At 37.1% G+C, this 24257-nt stretch overlaps 1 protein-coding gene across 2 annotated transcripts in view; it reads right to left on the bottom strand.

The window, feature by feature from the left end:
- The window catches only part of EFL1 (elongation factor like GTPase 1), a 207480-nt gene that overhangs the window by 145894 nt on the left and 37329 nt on the right, over positions 1-24257 (bottom strand). For both annotated transcript variants that reach the window (XM_027852151.1, XM_027852152.1), the window contains exons 8-12: positions 19575-19698; positions 17893-17969; positions 17267-17403; positions 15683-15805; positions 13741-13840 (exon numbers count right to left, since the gene is read on the bottom strand). In XM_027852151.1, the coding sequence (XP_027707952.1) occupies positions 13741-13840; positions 15683-15805; positions 17267-17403; positions 17893-17969; positions 19575-19698 (561 nt within the window). The remainder of the gene's footprint in view (positions 1-13740; positions 13841-15682; positions 15806-17266; positions 17404-17892; positions 17970-19574; positions 19699-24257) is intronic.

Below are 24257 nucleotides of genomic sequence, written 5' to 3'. Positions count from 1 at the left end.
AACAAGCTGCCTTCCCAACCAACATCACCTTCCCCCTTTCCCTGTCTGCATTTCTCATGCCTTTTATAGAAAGAGGCAAGAACAACGTTTCCTTCTGGTCAACAAACCAACTCTTCTCAATATATATTGAGAAGATGATAAGGCTTTCTGATATCTTACAAAAAGAGCTCCTGATTCATTATGATCCTATTCCCTTAGCTATGGAGGAGGAGCTTACTAGAAAGATTGTCAGACGTAAGTTGTTGACCAGTGTTTTTGTCAGAGATCCAATGGCTGCTTGAGGTCTGCCTCTTAGCTGCCAAATCTTTATGCTTGAGGTTGCCATATGTCTGGATAATGGAGACACTGCTGAATTCATCCTCATATTGCTGAAAATGCCATTAAAGTATTAATATTCTGCAAAATATTCAACATCTACCTCTGCATATTTTAAATAGTTACCTCAAAATAGATGGTGTGTAAATGCTGACCAAGTGAGCAGGTAGATCCTAAACATGCTAGACCCTGCCTTCCAAAGATACTCATGATTCATTCCAGTCCTGGGTGCACAGAATGAAAACATCATGTGATTCTACCTTTCTCCATTTATCCTAATCATATTCTGGAAAACTGGTCTTCTCTTCTTTGGTTTTTATAACATAGGGACCCAATTTGGTCTTATGACAGGGAGGCTTAGTTTGGGCCCAATTCTGCAGCTCTATCATACACAGAAAGATAAAATGGTTCAAAATTTTACAAGTCATTTCTCACTATTCCTTAAAAATCCTACCAAGTGACATGTGCATTAAAAATATCAGCTGCAAAATCAAGTGAAAAGAAATTTGCGACTGTTTCTCCTTTACCTCTGCTCTGGTCATTCCCTTATTCTACTTCCCATTATTCTTTTTCACTCTTTTTTTCATTGCCTATCGTGTGTCTTTATTTCTTACCTAGAGTCTGAAATGAAAACAAGTACAGGAGGTGAAGGGACAGAGTAGAAAACGACATTTATGGATCTTTTCTCATCACCACCTCTCATTTCTATGATATTTTTGGCTCGAAGGGGTACAAATTGTGTGTGGAGAGATCTCTAGCTATCTACTTATGCTAGGGTGAGGAATCATTTTTTCTATTAAAGGGCACTGACCCACAAGGGAAAATAATTAACTGAGGCCAACCAAAGTAAACTAACTTTAGTTAATTCTTGTTATTTTAAAAGAGAAACAGAAAACATTTGAGCTACACATTTTCAAAATTAGGAATAGAATAGAGAAATAAAATTTTATTCAATTAAAACCATAAAATTAAATATACTCACTTTGGTTTCTCAATTAACAACTAAATCTACGATCACTTAAGTTAACACAGGTATCATCTAAATACCTTAAATCAAGCAAATCTTGGAGCCATAAATCACTCAGAAAGTAAGACAGGACCTCTGAGTATCTGCTGGCCCATGTGAGGAAAAAGAACAACAAAAAACAATGACTAGAAAAAATTATTTTCCTCCAAAGAATGTTTTAGGTTTAGAATTATCTGTTTATTTTTAAAAGATTGTGATCATTAGTACAGAAACTTCTCATTTTTCTGGTATAATAATGAAAGCTGACACATATAATGTTGTAAGGTTTCAAACATACTTTCAGCTGATTCTAATAGGAAAACACTGAGGGCAGGAGCTACATGAATTATTAGTCCCATTTTACAGATGGCAAAACTAAGGATCAAAGAACTTAAGAGATTTGTTCACGGCCATACAGCTATTAAGTGTTGAAGGCTTGCTTCAAACCCAGGTTTCTCCTGATTTCAAGCCCAGCACTCTTTCTACTATACCATGTTGCCTCTGGAAGGGAAGCATTTTTCATGAGCCACGTGTATGTATAAGTGAAGGAAACCTCTTTAAGTATCCATTCTTTTAAAAAAAAGTATCATAAATATTATTTCTCTTGTCTTGAAAAAAGAAAGCACTCAACTCTGCTGTGGTCCTTCCATTTATTATCCTATTCCTTTCCTGCTTCAACTTCCAAATTTCTTGAGGAAGTGACCTACCACAAACAATATGAACAGTCAGTTTTCAGAAGAAAAAAGTCAAAGCTATCTATAGTCACATAAAAAAAAATGCTCTAAATCACTACTGATTAGAGAAATACAAATTACAATTCTAAGATACCATATCACACTTATCAGATTGGCTAACAAGACAGAAAAGAAAAATGACAAATGTTGGAGGGGATATGGAAAAATTGGGAAACTAATGCCCTGTTGGTGGAATTGTGAACTGGTCCAACCATTCTAGAGAACAGTTTGGAACTATGCCCAAAGGGCTATAAAACTGCAGACCCACAAATACCACTACTAGGTCTGTATCCCAAAGTGACCAAAGGAAAAAAGAAAAGGACCTATACATACAAAAATATTTATCAGTAGCTCTTTTTGTGGTAGCAAAGAATTGGAAATTGAGGGGGTAACTATCAATTGGGGAATGGCTGAACAAGTAGTGGCATATGATAGTGATGAAATACTACCGTGCTTTAAGAAATGACAAACAGGATGTTTAAAAAAAAAAAAAACCTGGGAAAACGTATATGAACTGATATTAGGTGAAATGAGCAGAACCACGAAAACATTGTACATAGTAAAAGAAATGTTGTAATGATCAACTGTGAAAGACTTAGCTACTCTGATCAATACAATGATCCAAGATAATTCCAAAGGACTCATGATAAAAAATGCTATCAATCTTCAGAGAGAAAACTGATAAAGTGTGAGTGTAGATTGAAACATAATTTTTTCACTTTATTTTTCTTGCATTTTTTTTGCAACATGGCTAATATGAAAACGTTTTATATGAATTAACACATATAATTGATATCATATTACTTGCCTTCTTAATGGGGGGGAGGGACTGGAGGAAGGGAGACACAATCCAGAATTCAAAATTTTAAATGAATAGATACTAAAAATAAATAATAAATTGTTTGTGTATTTTTAAAAAAGAGACCTATCAGGTGCTTACTGTTGCTTCCCTGTCTTTCTTCCTCCTTAAGTCCCTAGGAAACCTGGCTATCAATCCTAGAGACATTTCTGAAACTGTGACCTTGTTACTGCCAAATTCCAGCGTCTCTGCCAAAGAATTCCATCTGTTTGCCACCCTCACTTTCACTTTATAGCTAGTTGTTTTCAGTTACTACGCATCAACCACAGTCTCCCAAAGCAATGGTTGCTGTCAAAGAGGCAGAATGCTCAAGGGAAACCAGCCCTGATTGGACTATACCTCTCTCAGATGCAGTCATGGTGTAGATAGTGCAAAGACCACAGGCATTGGAGTCAGAAGAATAGGGCTCAAGTTCTGAGGCTGTAACCTGGACAACTGATTTCCCCAAGCTTCATTTTTCCCATTAGTAAAATGGGATAATACTCTACTTCTATGGTCCTGTGTTCTCATGAATAAGGGTACTCTCTCCAACCAGCCATATAGACTGCAACATTTTGACACGTGCCAATTCTGTGACTGTCCATGCCTGTACATGTGGGTTGTGAGCTCAAATGAGAGAATATATATAAAAGCATCCTATAAATCATAAATATATGTATGAATATGTACTTGTATACATGTGTATAAATACATATATGTGTATTCATATACATATAGATGGAGAGAGAAAGAGAGAGAGACAGAGAGATATGCTTAGTATATTCATAGCAAGTCCTAAGAATGGAAAAGATGTTTCTTTTATCTATCTCCTCTCCTCTAGAGAACTCAAAGTACTGTCTAATCCATCCTATTTAATGCTACCAGTTACAAGAAGGAGGGAAGAAAGAAGAGAGAATCAGGGAGAGGGTCGGCTATGTAAAGGAATGAACTTGGGGCCAGGGGAGCAGCTCTGCCTTACATGAAGCAAAGCATATATATGTGTGTGTATGCATATGAATATGCATACACACATATGGATTCAGGAATATTCATTAAAATTAAATAAGTCTATTTAGATATAGATTGCTATACTCCTCAGCAACCGATACATAACACACATATATACTAAACACATATCTATACATATATACACACACACACATACATACACAAACATATATACACTTGCACATATCTATGTCTATGTCAACACTGATATAGACATAGATAAACATAATCTCCCACTAACATAATTACCAGAGTGTAAGTACAAAGGGAATGGACACCTGAGGGTGGGGAAGCAAGTGACCCAGTGGCCTTTCTTTCCTGAGGGTACCTCCCTTCTTCCTGGATGCCTCAACCCCAGGAAAGTTTCTAGGATTGCTGAATGCACTGATGGGCAATGTGTCTATAGTTTTGCCTTCAATTCTTCCAGTCTGCTCTTGGCACTGGCATCAGACCCTCTCTTCCCCCTCTGCCCTATCCCACAGACACTGGGTCTCCCTGATTTTAGTCTACTTGCTTGGCCGCTAGTTCTATGGCGGCACTAACTTCAATGTTTTATGGGGTCCTGACTTGGTCACTTGTCCAACAGTACAAACTTAACACAGACAAACCTTATATTAATGACTTAGGGTAATGTTAGAGACATGCTGAAACAGTGGGATGACACCAATGCCTATTCAGATGCGAAGCTGGACTCCCTAGCAGCACAAGGCCCCAACCACTGAGACTATTTACACAGGGGTCCCAAAACTCTTGGTGCAGTTTTAAGTTACTAAAGCCCAAGAAGTCAAATAGCTAAAAACTGCACTGAGACTTTTAGGGACATCTTGTTCAATTTTCTCAGTCTTCTGTTTTCTCTGTCATTTGTCATCTCTGACTGATGTCAATATGGACTCCAATCTGAATATGCTCCCTTATTGTACACACAATAATCTGGGTAAAGACCAGAGGTTAGTGACTCCATGCCTCTCTCTTGTGGTATAAATACATGGGCTATGGAATAACTACTTTATCAAGGTTCCCACAAGGTCTTTATCTTGCTGTCAAGTTCATTTCTCTATTCTAGATGGCTATAGTTATGGAAAGTCAATCCAATAAAAATTTATAAAGCAACTACTATGTGCCAGGCAGTGTGCTAAGCACTGAGGATACAAAGAAAGGTAAAGACAGTCCCTACTCTCAAGAAGTTAATAGTTTACTGGAGGAGACAACATGAAAACAACTATGTACAAACAAGCTATAGAAGCACATACTGCAGATAATCAACAAAGGGAAGGCACTAGAATTAGGAAGATTGGGAAAAGTTTCCTGTAGAAGGTGGGATTTTAGCTGGGACTTGAAGGAAGCCAGGGAAGCCAGGGAATCCAAGAGGCAGAGTCAAGGAGGAAGAGCATTCCCTACATGACGGACAGCCAGTGAAAGTACTCAGAGTTGAAAGTAAAGTGTTGTGTTCAATAAACAGCATGAAAGTCAAATCTCCACAAAACTGCAGTTAGACAGACACACTAATCTGGGTCACTAACTGAAAATACAAGAGAGGTCATCTAGTTTTTGTATTTTAGTTGTGGACTGGAAAGTTGGGTCCTAATCTAATTTAAAAGATCTCCGTTTCAACACTTTAGGGAGTTTTCTACTCAAATTTACTAAATAACAGACAAAAAGAGAGCAAATCATCCCTTCCTTCCCCCTTGCCCTGATATATCTGAGTGATCTGAACAAAATAAGAATATTATTTCCATTGTTAAAGTATTCCATTTCCATTAAAGTCAGAAACGAAGGGGAAAAGTAAAATTAATGGGGTTATTAGTATCATCAATAAGCCTGCAATCTTAACTGTTTTAACTACAAAATACCAGAAATTCTGCACATATAGACCCCACCACAAGAATGCAGAGACATCATAGAGAATATTATGTCCAAAGCATGTGATCAAATGTAAGCATTCTCCAAAAATATCACTACTAAGAGTAGACAATCTTTCCTCAAAACAAGGTGAACGTAAAAACAGAAATATCTGATGACAAAAGAAAAAAAAAAGACAAGGCTGAAAAACAGGCAGAATAAAAAATTTCAGTTTGATAGGATATTGCAAGTTGCATTATAAAATAAAAAAGAATAAGGAGGAAAGTATTACTCCAGTTTGAAGGAAACAGAATCAAAGAACTAATTGCTGATGAATTATTTGTTATCTATGAATTGTGCAGAACCAAGGAACACCTTTATTTCAAGTATACAAAGGTATCTTTAGGAAGTCCTGTAAACGGTAATGAACATGTGAAAGGCAGGTCACAGCCAAGCAAATGTCAATTCAGTTATTATAAAATCACCTTTTCCCAATTAACAATGAAATTTTTGGTCAATTACCTAAAGAAAAGTAAATCTTGGAAATTATAAACCACTAAGAAAGATAAGGTGAAATCTTTATATACCTTCTGGTTTGTTTGGAAAAAATATACATATGTTTTTTCTGGGCTTTAAGTTGGGTGCAGTCTGGAAGAGCACATATTAACAGGAAAGAGCTAAGAATGAGCCTATGATTTAATTCGAGTGAGAAAACTAAAATCAGGTAAATAGACTGGGTCACAAAGTATCTGGGTACCAGAAAAGAAAGTCAGGAACCCATGCCAAAGCACCTTGGCAAAGAGGGAGCAAGATCTAGGCAACAGATTTGGGTGACAGCCATAGCCCAATAAAGAGTAAGAACTAAGTTTAATTGAACAAATTATCTGCCCAATTACTGCCTGACTCTAGAATTACTCTGAAACCATATGAGAGGGCTTGAGCCTCCCGGTAGAGAGCCACAACCAGGCACACCAAGCTGGAATATGGGAGGGAATAAGAGATTTGATAATACATGCAAAGAGCAAATAAAGATATATATATATGATATGGTCAAAAATAAATGGCACGTAATTTTATTAGAAGGAAAACTGGCTTAATAATACTAGTAATTAGCATTTATACAGTGCTATAGGGAAAAGCATTACAAATACCTCATTTTCTCATTGATTCTGGTATATTTCGTTCTGATCAGAAAATAAATTAATATCTGCTCCCACAATATAAAGAATTGAAGCAATTACTCAGAAAATTCAGGTCAAATAAACTTTTTTTTTCCCCTGGAATGCACTTATATTCAAAATGTGCAATGGTACAGCAGGAAGAGCACTAAATTTAGAGTCAGAAGCCTTGAATTTGAATCACGGCTCTGCCATTTCCCTGTGTCACCTTGGACCTCAAATCTCTCATTTGTAAGGGAAGGGGGTACTTTTATGGTCCCTTATAACTCAATTTATGATACTTTAACCTAAATAATCCTGAAATCTATTTGGACTGAATTTGCAGAGTAACTACTTCATGTTGTCTTAGTGTGGGGGAGAGGGAGAAGAAAGGGTAAACTCTTAGTGTGCTTTTAGATGAAGAGGAGTCAGATGTTGTAATTAAGATGTTTGGGGTTTTTTTAGTTTGTTTGCTTTTTTAAGTCACAATAGTTTTTGATTAATGGTGAATCAGCCTGGAACTAATTCCAGGGTCTTTTTTTTTTCCAGTGCACAAAATTCCGTGGGGAATTTTCAAGTCCCACCAGTACAACGAGAATAATTTTGTTTAAAGAAGCAGGTAAGCACCATCTATTTATCCTTGATCCCCATTTTATCTCCTCTTCTTTTGAAGCATTGAGCTGACTTATAGCTAGCTACTTCTGCTTTCAAAATCTATATGATCAGTCTACTGTTCAAAAATATTACTCAAGAAACTTCAAGTCTTCTCCCCACAACAATTATCAAGGCCATCTCCTCTCTTTGATACTAAAACTACCCTAAAGCTCTTAAGTTTGGGAGAACATGAGCATGGGGCTCCAGCAAATCTGTACCATTTCTACAAACTCTCATTAAAGAAAAATTACACTAAATAGTAACAAAAAAGAGAGGCAGAATATGTAAATTTCTTTATGACCCAGGTTGGTTGTTCACAATTCCTAAAGAACTCTACAAACATGTGATCCATTCATAAAGAAAATCCATTCATAAGCTTCCTTCTTATTGATAGGCAGACCAAAGCAGAGGTCATAATAACTAACATTTATACAGCTCTTTAAAGCTTGTAAAGCATTTCCCATCCATTCCCCTATTTGATCTTCACAACAATGCTGGGAGGTAGGCGGTAATCAGAAAAATGGAATGGACTGCCCGTGGTCACAGAGTTATTAATTGCCAAAGGCAGGACTCCAATCCAGGGAGGGCTGATTCTGACAAGTCCAGCAGCCTCTCCACTATTACAGACTGACCCTGCTGTATAATAATGAATAGACTGTGAAAAAATTCACAGACCAGAGCAGCCTTGAAATTAAACCAATTACCTAGAGCACACAGGACAGAGTAATGAGAGGATAAGATCCAGACGTGGCCTCGGCAGGGTAGCTGTCAAAGGCTCTATGTGGGTCCAAGACTTGCCCTCCTTTTTTCCTCATCTCCCTTACCAAAGCATGTTCTCAGAAAAGGCTCTACTCATTGACTGACTTACTCCTCAGTATAAAGTCTGTGTTCCCTTTTTCTGGCTATCAGCATTTATCAGGCCCATCCAAAGTTGCCCAGAACCAGCCACTCCATGGCAGGTGAAACTGCACATTCACTACTTTTGCTAAAGCAATGATGGCATAGTGTGGGGAGGAAAAGGAGCCCAAAATTTGGGAGTCAGGATAGGCTGAACTTGGCACCAAAAGACCTGGGATCAAATAAAAAATTCCCTGAGCTTCCATTCCCTCAATTTAAATAATGACTATAATGATCCCTACCAGTCTTTTCCATACGGTTGTAGAGATGAAATAAGAGGTTATATGTGAAAAGGCTTTTAAAACCACAAAGGGTTATATAAATATAAAGGGATTCTTAATGCCCATCAGTCTTGGATCTTCAAATAACTGGCTATGGGGCTACATTTTAATCTGTGTAACTTTAATCATGTTTCCTATCTATAGGCCTATCATGCTTGTGCTCATTTTAACTCTAGAGGCCTTAAAACAGGAGCCAAAAATGAATGGTCAAGTACATGTAGCCTAATATATTTTCCAACTTTTACCTTTTCAACCAATTGTTACCTGTTTAAATATATGTGTGTACACACATTTATATGTGTATACACACATACATACAGACATATATGTACACATACACATGTATAACTAAATATGTATGTGTTGTGTGTATGCATGTATGTATGCATGCATGTATGTATACACACACAAATACACATATAGTGTTCAGGTATGAAATTTCTACTTAAGAGGAGTAATATCATGACAGATATTGCAAGAATACCAACAAAGATCTAACACTGAGATGGGATCTCTAACTAAAAGATGGGATGGAGTTTAGAAATAATCCAGTCTAATCTCTTTTTTTAACTTGAGAGGAAAAGTAGTTCCAGAGGAGGTAAAATTACTTGCCCAAGGTCACACAGTGATTCAGTAGTACATAGTCAGGATGTGAGAGGCAGCTAGAAAGCTGGCACTCAAGAGTTAGAAAGACCTTTACTACCTTTGAAATATACTGGTTGTCAGACCACAGGCAATTCACTTAATGTCTCAGTGTCCCCAACAATCAAAGGAATTCCTTACCTAAACCAATGAAATCACAAGTCTGTACCAAAAAGTGGGCAGGCAGAAGACTACTCCCCAGATTAAGTATGCAGCTAGACAGCTGGCCATTAAACTAGTCCATCAATTACTTAAGTATGTATATATGCTCACAGGTTTACAGCTGGAAGGTACCTTGGATGTCATCAAGTACAACTCCCTCATTTTATAGATAAGGAAAGAATTCCAGGTAGGTGAAGAGACTTATCCAAAGTCCCACAAGTACAAGTAGTAGAGGAAGGAAATAATCTCAGGTCCAATGACTCTAATCCAGTGCTCCACATATCTTGAATGATCACTGTGGAGGGACAATGAACCGGGGTCAGAACTGAGTAGGAATTGGTCAGGCTGAATCACTCTTGAGAAATGGTTCAACGATACTAAGTTGCTCACTGCTGCAAAAGTCCATCTTTTTGACAGTAAGTTCCCAGGAATGCTGTCATGGAACAACACATTTGTGAAACAACCTAATTCCAGGACTGCAGAATACCCAAAAAGATAATGGGAAGCTATGGATTTTAGGGTGTGGGATTTTACCAGAGGTGACTGGCCTAGAAGATGGTAAGCTGGTCATGCAGCAGCAGTTTAAGAGATAACAGACAGACAGTCACACAGTGCTACAACACTCAATACACTGGTTGGACTCTTCAGAGAAGATTTATAGAAAGACAAGGAAAATAATAATATTGGATAAGAAGGCATGAATGATTTGTAATCTGCACTGTTCAATGGAATATTCATAGATCCAACAAAATTCAAAAAAAGGAGGCAGGATACCACACAGCCTTATGATGGCAGCATTCCCTGAGGGGCAGATGCCCAAGAGCAGCCAATGACTGGCTGCCATACCTTCCAAACTTGTCATCAGGCATCTACCTAAAGGAATCAAAATTGTGGATAATGAATGACCAGCACAATAACTGTACCAGGGTCCCCCAATTCTCAAAGATTTGAGAGTCGGCAGCTATACAAACAGTCTACTGTGTTGTGCTTTTTAAGCAAAATATTCCAATAATGAATAGGGAAAACAATAGGACATAGGGCATACATATCATGCTAAGTTCCTGATAATTACAATTGATAAAGCATTAGCCAGGGATTCATGAGAGTACAACTCTAGTCCCAGGTCTGCCCTGTGCTAAATGCTTTACAAATATTATCTCATTTGATCCTCACAACAACCCTGGGGAGTTCGGGGGTAGAGGGGAGAGATTCTACTATTATCCCCATTTTACAGTGAGGAAATGGAGGCAGATAGAGGTTAAGTGACTTGCTCAGGGTCATAAAGCTAGTAAATATCTAAGGCCACATTTGAACTCAGATCTTCTGACTCTAAGCTTAGCTCTCTATCCAGATTCTCTCAGTTCCTTCCCCTATAAAACAACAGGGTTGGACTATATGATCTCAAAGATTTCTTCCAGCTCCAACATACCATGAGGTAGGCTAAGGCAAATTATAAAGCATGTAAAAATGATCACTAGCATCTGAAGCCTCCTTTCCTTCCTCTTTGAGATGGCCCCACATCCCATTTTGTGTCACTTTTTTCTATTATCAAAATCTGCTCTTATGAAAAGTATCTGATGTTGGTCATTTACACCTTTTTGTGATTTTAGGCAAATTGGGCTACCTTCCTCAGTTATGCTGAGGCATACAAGTTAGATGTCAGCAGTACAGGAGAAAGAAAAGAAAAAGGAACAAGAGAACTTATGGATCCTAGCAACTCTATAGTTACAAAGAACTTTTCACAAATACTCATTGATTTGAGTCTCAGTAGAATCATCTGAGGTAGGGAGTGACAATGTTATCTACAGTAGAGTGGATAGAAGTCAGGATACCTGGCTTCAAATCCTGACTACCGCTTCCCTTACCCTTTTGATCTTGGATAAGTCATGTTACAGTGTGTACCTTCATTTCCTTATTTTTAAAATGAAGGAATAGGGCTACAGGAGTGCTAAAGATCCCTGGTTGCTCTAGTATTCTATGATTCTACCCTTCTTTTAGAGGCAACTAGGTGGCACAGAGCACAGACTGCTAGGCCTAGAGTTATGAAGACGTGGGTTCAAATCCAGTCTCAGACACTAACCCTGGGCAAAACACTTAATGTGTCTGCCTCAGTTTCCACATCTGTAAAATGAGGATAATAACAATACCTACCTTTCAGGATTGTTGTGAGGATAAATGAGATAATATTTGACAAGTACTTTGCAAACCTTAAAGCACTGTGTAAATGCTAGCTATTATTATTGTTATTGCTGTTATTATTGTTGTTGTTTTGTCATTATTTTGAAGTGAGACAGAGGTGAAATGAACTCGTCCGAGACCACACAGCTTGTAAGGGGGATATTTAAACTCCAGGTTTCTAACTTAAAGTCTGGTACTATTTCCACACATCCCACTGCCTTTTCAGCCAGTCTGCAATCACCCAAGCAGGAGGATGCCAAAATCATCTGGACTAATTGCTTTATTTAACAAATGGGTTAGCTAAATGACTTGCCCTAGGTTACATAGTAAAGTTGCTGGGCCAAGTCTTCTGACTCCAAATCCAGTCTTCTTTCACTGAACTACAAGACATTCTTTTTAAAAAATAAAGAATATGAAATGTTCTTTACCATATAAAAGTCCACAGGTATCAGTCAATAAAGAGTGGTACACCAATGTTATAATCTCTTGTAGTGTAACTATACATATCAATGATCCAATGTAAAATCTATGCCAAAGTCTGAGTATAGACCTTCATTCACAAAGTTCCATATTTTTAAAAACTTTAAGTTTTTAAATATTAAATGCTATAATAACTTTATACAAATTTAAACCAAGAGGCTCTGAACTAGCTTCAAGATCTTTCTAAAACTGACAAGTTAATATAAAAAAACTTCATTTGGTGAGAGGAAACAAATTCTCTCCAAAATGTCGCACAGCATCTACTTTCATTGCACACCAAAGACCTGTCAAAATATTCACAACAGCACAGATAGGAAGGGATCATTTGCAAGAGAAGTCAAACCCATTTAAAACTCCACTTCACATGTTCAAGGGGCTCACTGGGATCAAAGGCCTAGTCTGACTGTATCACAATGTTGAAATTTTCAGTAGCTGCTGCCTAATATAGTTTGAAAAATTATACTATTCTAATTAAAATGATAAAATGCCAGTCACGAGAAGAAAACTTAAGTATTCCTTCACTTTCAATGTGACTGTGCAATTATAAAACAGTGTTTACATGCCTGAACAAGAGTCTTATAAACTAGTTTCAGTCTTTAAAAATGAAATTAGTGAATTTTAATAGCCCCCCAAAAATTACATAATCAATAGTTATATCAGTACTCTAAACAGACACAACATTTGGCTGTCTTGATCCTGACTAGGGCTGATCCCAATTTAGTCTAGTCAACTGCCAGCCTGGAACAAATTTTACTCCTCCTAGACATAGGAAAAGATAACTTCAGCTAAAAGATCCAATAAGCACCTTTGTTGCAACTGGTCACAATTTTTGTTGCTATATTTGGGTCTGATTTTGTTTTCCATCCTAAAGGTGTGGACAGTGGAGAAGAGAGGGGCCTCAGATTAAGTTACTGAATTACTTTAAGGCTGCTCTAATCAATGAGAGCATGGAGTAGTGAAGAAAGCATAGATCTTGGATCCTGGTAACATGATAAATGCACTTGTTTTTAATGAGAGAAAATTCCGTTCTCTGTGGTATGTAGCTACTCTACGAAAAATCAAGTCATATGTCTAGACTGACAACTCAAAACCTCCAGTAGAAAGAAGCACACAGGAGATATCTTTTTAAATGCAGGGAAGAACAACTGTATAAGCTTATACAGGGCACACAAGAACATTGTTCCAGCTTTGGATTCCATAAGTACAGATGATTAGGGAAGCAAAAAGCATACGCAAAATAACTAGACACACGCAAACAGCAGCATGTCAGTAGAAACTGCTAATTAATATAGTATCATATACATGGCACAACTACAAAGGGAATATGCTACAAGCAAAGGAGTGAACTGCCATTGAGAGTGAACCTTAATTTATTCCTGGTGGTCATAAATTATGGGCTTGTCTGGAAAAGTTAAAACCCCATTCCCCACCTCCGGTACACACATACTTACCTTCTACTAACTCTGCCAGGAAAAATCTCCAGTACACATATACCTATCTGCTACTAACCCCCACTAGGAGAAATCTCCAGTTTCTCCTTGAGCCTTACCTCGGTTTGTTACAAGGTAAAGTCTTTGCATCAACTGCAAACATTTTGGAAACAAAGATGATCACTGGAGCTGTGTCTTCACTTCCACATTTCATAAAAGCTAAATAAATAAGAAACAAAAGTCACCTTTTTTCTTCATCTACTGTAAGAAAAACTTTAGAAGAAGGGAAGTTTAGAATAAAACAGCATTTAGAGGTCAAACCAAGCCACGATCTTAAAAACTATTTTTTAAATTCCACTTGTAAGACTGTTTTTTCAGAGAACAAAAATGCTTCCCTTCTTCACTCAGGAAAAAAAAAATCAACGTAACCTATAATGATTGACTTCTATGCCTGTTATTTGTAGTGAACGGTTGGACTACAGGCCCCAGAGTAAGAACTCCTTTCCCCCCAAGATGTAGAAGAAATAATTGAAATAAATCAGGAGAAGGTAGGTCATCCTAGCCAGAGAAGGGACACATTCTGTGAGAAGAGCTAACAAGTATCCATACGGCACGGATAAGGGAAAACCTGTAAACTTAGCAAATTACTTCTTAAGTAATCCAAACCACCGTATTTGAAGCCTAAGTGGCCTCACACATCCCTTCACGCTCCAGAACTATGATCCTATGACTTCCATGCTACAATTCCATATCCAAGGGATGCTAAGAGATATAACGATGGCAGAATATTGTTAATAAGGAAATACCAACAAACTCTCTTGAAGCAGTTTCAAAAATTACTCTTTTAATGTTCCAGAACCAATTTCCCTAGCTGCTCTGAAGCCAATGGCAGAAAGGGCTAGTGTTGGAAGAGGCTTCAGTAACTGAAGAATTTCCATACCAACATGAGAGGGAGGGTTCTAATAGCCCAGAAGTAGAAGCTCCCAAGCTGGAGATGGCATAGTAATTCCTATATATGTTATTCAAATATGTAATCAATCATATATAGCAATATGTAATCAGTCATCAAATATATACTCAAAAATTACAGGCTGCCTATAAATAATTTGTGTCCTGTGTTTTTTATTAATAGTGTTTTTCCTGCTAGCACTCCAGTTTAGGATGGCAACGAGAAGAGTCAGCTTTCTTTGTGCCCTATCAAAAATGATTCCCCACATTTGCACAATTTGAGAATTTACTTTCCATGATACTAGACTAGACCCTAACAAGCCCCACCACAAAAAAAGAGCCCAGTGGATTTCACTTAGAAACTGTAAGAACATCATCTAACTTCATATTATAGCAAAGCAACACTGTCTGTAGGAAGGAAAGGAGTACTGGAGTTTAAATGGGGTTTTGAGGAAACTGCCACTGAACACACTACAGAACTCCTTCCTGGCAAAGTGCACTTACATTTTTAAACCAAAGTGAGAATCAATTTTCTGATAAAGTTCTCTTCTCAAGAGTGATCTAAACCAATTTCCTTGAGAACTCACTCAGCATGCGTAAATACCTGTTTTTGGAACCTTGGCTCATCATAGGTTATGGTTAAATGCTGCCATATATACATGTTTCTTAAGAGCAGTTTTAACATTATTTTAGTGACAGCAGATCATATTTTAAGTTATAAACATATTAAACATCCATTGATACAGCTGTGTTATTTGTCTTTACTCTTAAAGAGAGAAGACCCATTCAAAACCAGAACTGACAAAACCACTGGACTGGAATGAATATCATTGGCTCAACCACAATCAATCAATAATCATGTAGTGAGTTCTCATGATGTACCAGGCACAGTGGTAGGTGCTGGAGAGACAAAGAAGTAAATGCAACAGTCCCAATCCTAAAGTTTCAACGCTCAAATACATGTTGAATTCAACTTAAAAACCATCACCATCAAGGCTGGATCCAAAGCTGAAATTATACAATGTCTTAGTGACCAGAACACCAAATACTTTGTCTGTAGCATCAGAATGGGCTTTAATCATTTCTACGTTAACTTGTTCATGTTTAACTTACCTGTCTTTAGTTCCTGGGTTTCCGGAGGAAGAGAATCAAAGGTCCTTGCTCCAGGGCACAGCAGCCTCTCCACCCGCTCAGCTGGGATGTCAAGAGGACTAGGGAGTTTCTGACATACCATGTCTAAAACCTTTTGTTAAGGATTCAAAGCCTATGGGCTAGACCTTGCTCCCAAGGTGTCATTATCAAATGATATAGACCAAGATGATAATCATGGACAGATTATGGGTAAATGAAAGGTTAGTAAAGCACATTGAATACACTGGATCTTCACCACAGTCCAACGTGGCAGGTGTGACAGAGCAATATCCCCATCTGCCTGACAAAGAAATTGTAAATGAAATTTACAGATTTGTATAATGTTTGCCCAAGGTACAAATGAGTACTTACACTTCATATAGTATAAAGATATTGCAAGAAATCCCTGAATAACAAATAAAAAGCTTTGTTTTTAGTACTTTAGTGCAAAAATAAATACTAGCAATTATTAGAGGGCTTCATCCTATTATAAGGGCTCTAGCGACAACTATATAGATACTTACAGCTAGAAATTTCTGGGAGATATGTACTAGAAAATTCCCAGAAAGAGCAAAATTCTCAAACATAGATCTACTGCTGTAAGAATGAAGAGGGTTGAGGATAAATTTAATTTAAACAAAACTGTAAAATAATTTTAAAAAAAATTTTTTTATCCAGACTGGACCTGTGATTTCAATAAATATTGGGAATTCATGAAAAACCAATGTAAATGGGCACCTATTCTGCAGCGTCTAGTCTTAGAGAGTTGTCTGCGGTGTTGAGGGGTAAAGTGGCTTCTGGTGACTTAGCCTGGCTAGGAGTCAGAGGCAGAACTTGAGGGCAAAGTCTCCATGACCTTGACCTTGAGGCCAGCTACTATGTAACTATGCTTCTCATTTAAAGAATATGAACTTTTCTCATACAAAAGAATATGAACTTAAAAAAATTAAGGGCATTATTATTCACATTTTAAAACATTTCACTTTTCATTTTACTTGAAAAACATTTTAAGACTTCCTTGAAACGTCCATCTTCATAACTTCAATTAAGATGACTCGATTTACAAATATTCAAATGTATATAGTTTTCCAGGCCCATACAGAGTGTGAACAATTAAAGTGTCCCAGGAAAAGGAAAACTCTAAATGTATTTAATTAACTAGCTCAGTTAAGAATAGACAAGTGAACAAAGGTCATTATGAAAGGAAACAGTGATCAGTTGAAGATACAGTGATATTCAAATGGAACCAAATTCCCAGCAGAAACCATTCTCAAATTAACCAGTGATACCCACGGGGGAAAAATGCATTTTGTTAAACTATAGATAATAAATATGACAAATGTAGGTCACCTATGATAAATCTGGGTCACCTTCCTCCCTACACATGTTAGATTTAGTTTGAAGAGGAGTTATGGGAAAAAAGGAATCCCTACAGGGAAAAATAAATATCATAGGCAAGGCCTTACAAAAAGCTCATTACATTATCGTAAAAAACTTCAGCATGGAGAGACTTATTTTCAAAAGTCTTCATGGCTCATCAATAGGAGGGAATTTCAAAAAGGATACCAAGAACACTATTTGATATTGGAAGCCACTGGCTGCAAATGGCATTGATTTGAACTTTAGGGTCAGAATGACGTGCCTCTCGGGCTCCAATTTTTAATCCCAATGAGCTTACTATTTTATCAATTTTTTCTTTGTCCCTATAATTGTTCAAGAAAACAAAAACACAAGATTATATTTCTATACACGCTGAAAGAGAAGTAAAATTTAATTAGCCATTGGTTCCCAATCTTATAAATGGAATTATAACAATAAAATTAACTTCAATTTCTACTTGTTGCAGGTAAATTTTATCAAATTAATCTTATAATGGGCATGGATGTCAATTTTTCTCCACAGAAATTGACCCCAAGTCTTATCTTTCTTGTTAATAAAACATGGCTATTAGCATCATCCCGCCACCATATCACCATGTATGATCTTGGCTAATTACACCTATTAGCCATGATTTTACTCGGGCTTAATATCAACAGTAATGTTTGGTTCACCAACTGCAATCAAATCTGTTGAAAACTTCTATTCCCTTTCCTTGTCAACCACACTATTCTTAAAGCATGATAACTTCCTAAGACTAGCATAATACTTAAATAGAATTGATCAGAATAGCAAACACAGTATAATAATCTTACTTTTTCAGGACTGCATCATAGAGACTCCATATATTTTCCAGGACTAACTGTACAAATAAAGGTTTCTTTCCTTTTGTCTGTAAGAAAGAATATACGTATGGTTGGAATAATAACAACTCACATTTATATAGCACGTTCATGTTTTACAAAGGTTTTCCACACAAACAGTCCCAATAATGTGGAAAGGATATCAACCCCCATTTTACAGGTGAAACAGAGGTGTAAAGAGAGGAACTGACTTGGTCATTATCACCAATCTAGCAAATGCTAGAGTTGGAATTCCCACCCATGTGTTCTGATTTTTTGTGCTCTCTGGTCTCTACCAGACTGTCTCTCAAGATCTTGAACATTCGACAGATGTCTTAACATGATTCAATTTCACACTCGATTCTTTATCAACTATATGTCTCATCAGTTTGCAAATATTTACTCAACTTAATTTTCAGTTTGGCATAACCTGTAGTTCAGTACTCAGAGCCAAATTTCAATTATCCATACCAATAGTGCCAAACAGGAACACAAATAATACTTAACAATAAAAAAGGGAAGCCCTGCTGTCGCAGCTGCTCCACCATTAATGCTTCCATTTCAATTCAATTCAACCAACATTAATTTCTATGGCTACTTCCATTGCTTTTGCCACAAAGCTCAATAGAGGCATTATCCACCCTAGTAAAGGAGCCAAGGTGGTTTCAGTTTTAATTCTGTTCGAGTAGCCCCTTCATATGGAACTCTTTCTACAATGTCATACCCACTTCCTACTTACACAGAGTACACTAAACATAACTTACAATTTTCTTTATAGCTCAGGGCCGTCATTATGAATAGCAAATACTCTACTGCATTACAACACAGAGTCCCAAAGGGACCAATGAAATGCCAAAGAATGTTTGCCACTTCACTAAGTGGCCCCAGATTGCTGAGACATGTATGGTAAATGACAAATATACAACCTCTGACATATAAAATGTGTGGTTCACCGTTATTTCCCCAGAGCTCTTGTGTAGCTAAATGACCTTAACAATACGGTTTTTTAGATCTAGAAGAGATAAAGTCCAAGCTTCTAACTTTACAGAGATGCAGAAAAACAGAAGGGGAAGTCACACAAGAAATTTAACTTGAACCTGAATCTCTTCATTCCAAACTATGAGGAAATGAGTTGTTATGCCATGGAAACTTAAAAGGCCAACAAAAATTCTTATCTAAGCACACTAAGAAAGCTTATAAATGTTAACCAACTTTGAAGAGTAAAAAACTTTCATGACATGAGCAGCATAAATGAAAGATGAATTAAGTCTATCACAGCTATTAAATGATATAAGATATTCAAAGGAAAAGAATGTAGCTAAATATCAAAATGTTATATGCCACATTTTCAGTGACTGTTTGAATACAGACATAATTTTCTTCAATGTTCAACATCACAACTTCATCTCTGAAATCCAGAGAAATTTGTGAAATGGCATAAATGAATCTACATGAAGAGAATATTACTGGTATTTGTGCTCATGTGTTGAAAAATTTATTAAGGTCATAATTTCCATACTACACTGAATAATGAAGAGCATTAAATATCAGCTACTACTTGTATCTCTTGGTAGAAAACCTCAAAGATTTATTTTTCTTTAATACATCAATAGTGAGCCCCACTACAAAGTGCCTCTTCATTTTAATGTATTTACCTGGTCAGCTTTCATAATTTTCTTTAATTTTGTATTTAGGTAATAATCTCCCCATAAGGTCTTCAAAAGAACATCGGTCTTGATGCCAAGTTTTTGGCTGTATAGTTTGGCAAAATACTCAATCCTGAAAGAAAGTGATTTTTCATAGTAATATGAATTACACAAAATATATTATACTTTATTGATTTCATAAGTAAAGCAAGAAGAAGAAGGGAAGTTGGAAGGACCAGATGGAGACTGGGATGTTCAAACCATAGATGAAGTCTATTCATCCATCCTCCATGAAGGTCCTTCCACCAATGCAAATCAACTCTTCTGGGCTTTTAATTTCAGAGAGATGCCTGGGGCACTAAAAGGTCAAGTACTTTGCTTAGTTGTCACATAGATAAATATGTATTGTAGTCAAGACTTGCATCTAGCTCTTCTGGATTTCAAAGATGCCCCTACTTTATCAGTACTAACTCTGTTAATACCCCTTCCCAATCTCAAACTAAAACACGTTCAACTTTCTAGAAAAATATCCCAAGCACCTTGATTTTAAGTAGGGCAGTTCCACAAATGTAGGGTCTACATAGGGTATACATTTCTGCCTTAATATTTTTCTCTATACATTAAAAGAGCTGTGAGATTTCATCAGTGAGGAAATTTCCTCCACTGATAGAGATCACACACAACCCCTCCATATTCTTAATAAGTAGATTTATGAATTGCTGTGGCCAAAAAATTCCATCACTTGGTGGCCAATATATCTGCCACTGATTCTCCTTGATATGAGACTGGCACTCAAATACCAGACAAACAATCCACTGCTTGGCCTGCACTCATCTTTCTAAATTTCTAGACATGCCAGAGCTGGTGTTCAATAACATGGCTTTTGAGGACCAATGTTCACCACCTTCAACCATAATAGTAGCAAATGACATTGATGTAACACCTTACAATTAAGAGGTGCTTTACATGCATTATCTAATTTGAACCTGACAGCAAACCTGTGAGCTCGGTAGTGCAAGCACTATTGTCCTCCTCCATAATGCTTCCCAAAACAAAAAATAGGAAATTGAAGAAAAAAGTAGTCAAAATGTTACTTCCCATTCTTGGTGCTTCTTAAGTAGCTGTCACATTCTCAAAGAAATCAAGTCATCCTTCCAGGAATACACAGTGAGTTAGTGACAAGATGGAGACGCTAATCCAGGTCTCCTGCCCTATATTCTTTCGGGTACACTTTTTGCACTCCCAGTATAGGATGAATTACTGGTCCCCAAGAGTCAAAAAAGAAATAATGAGCTGTTATTAAGAAGCAACTTGCAATGAAGGAACAGAGAGCTTACTTAGGAAATCTAAGTATAGTTGCTGAATTATCTTTGCAAGATTTAAATTAAGAAATATTCCTGTTTCTCAGAGAACTTTATTTCTTCAGAGACCTAAGTTAGCTGTGATCATCTGACCTAGGAATCCAGAGACACTTACAATGGCCACTTCTTCCAAACAACATTCTAAAAAGTGATGTTGCAAAAAGCATGGCACTCAAGACAGTGTCTTAAAAGATGCCAGCATTTTTTGAAAGCAAGCCAAAGGCAATAAAACCCAGACTTTAATGATTCACTTGATGTCTGCAATTGCTAATATACAGTTTGACTGCACCCTTTCAACACATGGATTTTATATGGAAATCCCAGATGTGCTGTGTTCAGCACTTGATCAAAATAGAACCCTCTAAACTTCACTCACTCTTCCCATAAGCACATGGAAGAAGTTTAGAATATGTCAGCAATTCTGTCATGGGTGTGCAAGGTTAGATTCCTGCCCTAGGTGGAAGAAGAAACTAGATGACTTCTAAGGTATCAACTATGTATCATAGCAATTACTAGTTCACCCAAGAACGTTCCCTAATAAAACAATATTTTATTAAGAAAAATAGAGATAAACACCACAGAATATTGAAAAGAGTCCTAGATTGGAAATCAGAAAATGTAGATTCTAGCCATGGCCCTGCTACTAACTAGATGTGCGACAATAAGGCAAACAAACTCCATTCCATTTAGGCCCAAGTGTCCTCACTCTAAAATCGATGGGTATGCTTGGGTCTTTGGCCTGATGGCACGGTTGAGTCTGGAGAGAACATGCTGAGGCTGGCTTATATCAACATCAGTACATCAGTACAAAGCAAAGATTGGAAATACCACCATAAAAGTCCAAAGCTTTGAGGAGGCAGAATGGGAACACTCCCAGCAGCTGGCCTCTTGATCCTGTGCATTCAAAAACCTTGTTTCTCGCCGCCAGCTTCCTCACTTCTGTTTTAACCCCTTGGAGCCCAGGACTCCTAAGAGGTCCTAGTTCCAATCCAGCCTTGCCTTTGGTAAATGTTAGTTTGGATCAAATATTCTAATTCTGTCTATCCTCCTCTGTCTATCTACAAGGCTGGATTTTCCTCCAGCCTTGGTGATTGCCTTAAGTGTTTGCATATGGTGGCTCCCATTGTGGAGCATATAATCTTTTTTTTTAAGGTTTATGAAGTTCATTACATGTGTTATCTCATTTTGACTCAATAACCCTGGGAAGTAGGTGATATTATAATCCCCATTTTATAGATGAGGAAACCGAGGCTGAGAGGTTAACTGACTTGCTCAGAGGTCACTTCCCTCAATATCTGAGGGAAGATTTCAGTTCAGGTATTCCTGAATCCAAGTCCAATACTCTATTGACGTTGTCACCTAATTGCTTCGTGCAGCATACAATCTAAGGCTCCTTTCAGCCTGAATGTTCTTAGTGTATGAGATCTGGCCTTTTCCTAACAGACTAGTTAGCATTAAAAATAAAAATTCTCTTTTCTCTCTGAGAAGAGTAGCCTATCTAATAATCCTATTATTGAAACAGAGACCATAACCAATTAATACTCTTGACTAACAGTTCACCACACATAGTATTCAACTAGACAAGACAAGGCAGGTAAAACAAAGACATCTGCCTTCACAGGGCAAACAAATTATAAATTGTAATAAGCCAAGAGATATGAGAAAAGATGGGATTTTTTTTTAAAAAAAGCTCTCTTTTCCAGAAATTTTGACAGCTCATTTTTATGTTTCCCCAACACCTAGCACAATTTGTGATACATAGTAGACACTTAATAAATGCTTGTTAATTTGCTGACTAGTCAATAGGTCTTAATCTTTTAGTTTAGTAATAAATGGGGAGAAATTGGAGGAGTTGGAAACCAACTAAGAAAAGGAAAAGGCAGCACTAGTGAGCAGAAATAGAATCACTGTGATATTCAGGGCAATAACAGAACTCTAAGAAATCTGAGTCTACCTAAATTGAGGGAAGGGGAAGGGAATAAGCATTTACTAAGCACCCACTATGTTTCAGGCACTGTAAAGCACTTTACAAATATTATCTTATCTAATCCTCACAACCACCCTGGGAGGTAGGTCCTATTATTATCTTCATTTTACAGTTGAGGAAGCTGAAGTAGACAGAGGTTAAATGGTTTGCCCATGGTCACCTAGCTAAGATGTGTCCAAGACAGATCTGAACTCTGGCACAGGGCTCTATCCACTACATCATCCAATTGCTTCAAATTATTTGCAAGTCTATCTTTAACCAACGTATGCTAAAAGCCTCACTTTAGTTGGACCTTCTTATATGCATTTTACTTTTCAAAAATCTTATTTTCATGTTTTGCATGACTGCACATGTATTATCTATGTCAAACTGTTTACCATATCAGAGGAGGGCAGAGGTGAGGAAGAGAATTTAGGCCTCAAAATTTTAAAAAATGAATGTTAAAAGTTGTTTTCATAACTGGAGGAAAAAACCAAAATATTAAGAGTGTAAAAAATTAAAATCTTATCACTAACATCTTTTGTTTTTACATGATATTAATTTCTGAAGCTACCCCTTGCTTCTTCCCTTAATTCAAAGAGCCATCTCTTAAAAAAAAAAAAAGGCAAACACTTTTTAGAAGGCATAAACTTTGGGGGGAATATTAATAAAGATTTACTTAGGGCAGCTAAGTGGCGCAGCGGATAGAGCACCAGCTGCGGAGTCAGGAGGACCTGAGTTCAAATCTGGCCTCAAACATATAATACTCACTAGCTATGGGCCTCTGGGCAAGTCACTCAACTCCAATTGCCTCACCAAAAACAAACAAACAAAAAAAAACACCATTCGGAAGATTTACTTAGCATTTCTTTAAAATTCTAGGTTAAATGTTTGGCTTAAGAGAGTCCGCCTAATCTTTTATATCTACACCCTAGATACAGTATCATAAGCATCAATATTTATAATAATCCCCCTAAGGTTCTACAAGATCCTCAAAGAAAGATTAGATTAACAGACACAAAAGGAAAGATATCCAAGGCCTCTGCTTCCAGAGGCATAAAACTCCCAGTAACTTCCATCCTCTAGCTCTAATTCTGCCTTTCAGAGTTATACAAAATAAATGTAATTCCTCTTCCACAGAACAATCATTTAAATACCAAAGGACAATTATGCCCTACATAAGTAGTCACTTCTTCAGGCTAAATATTCTCAAGTCTTTCCTCATACGATATGGTTTTCAGAACTCTCACCATCTTGGTTAAAATCTTCTGAACATATTCTTGTCCGTTATTGTCTTTTGAAAATGTTGCCACATCAAAACAACAACATAACTCATACAAGATCCGACCAAACCAGAGTACAGTG

Source organism: Vombatus ursinus, unplaced genomic scaffold, assembly GCF_900497805.2.
Source record: "Vombatus ursinus unplaced genomic scaffold, bare-nosed wombat genome assembly UNPS02009205.1, whole genome shotgun sequence".
Lineage (NCBI taxonomy): Eukaryota > Metazoa > Chordata > Mammalia > Diprotodontia > Vombatidae > Vombatus > Vombatus ursinus.
This window is presented reverse-complemented; position numbering and strand designations above follow the sequence as displayed.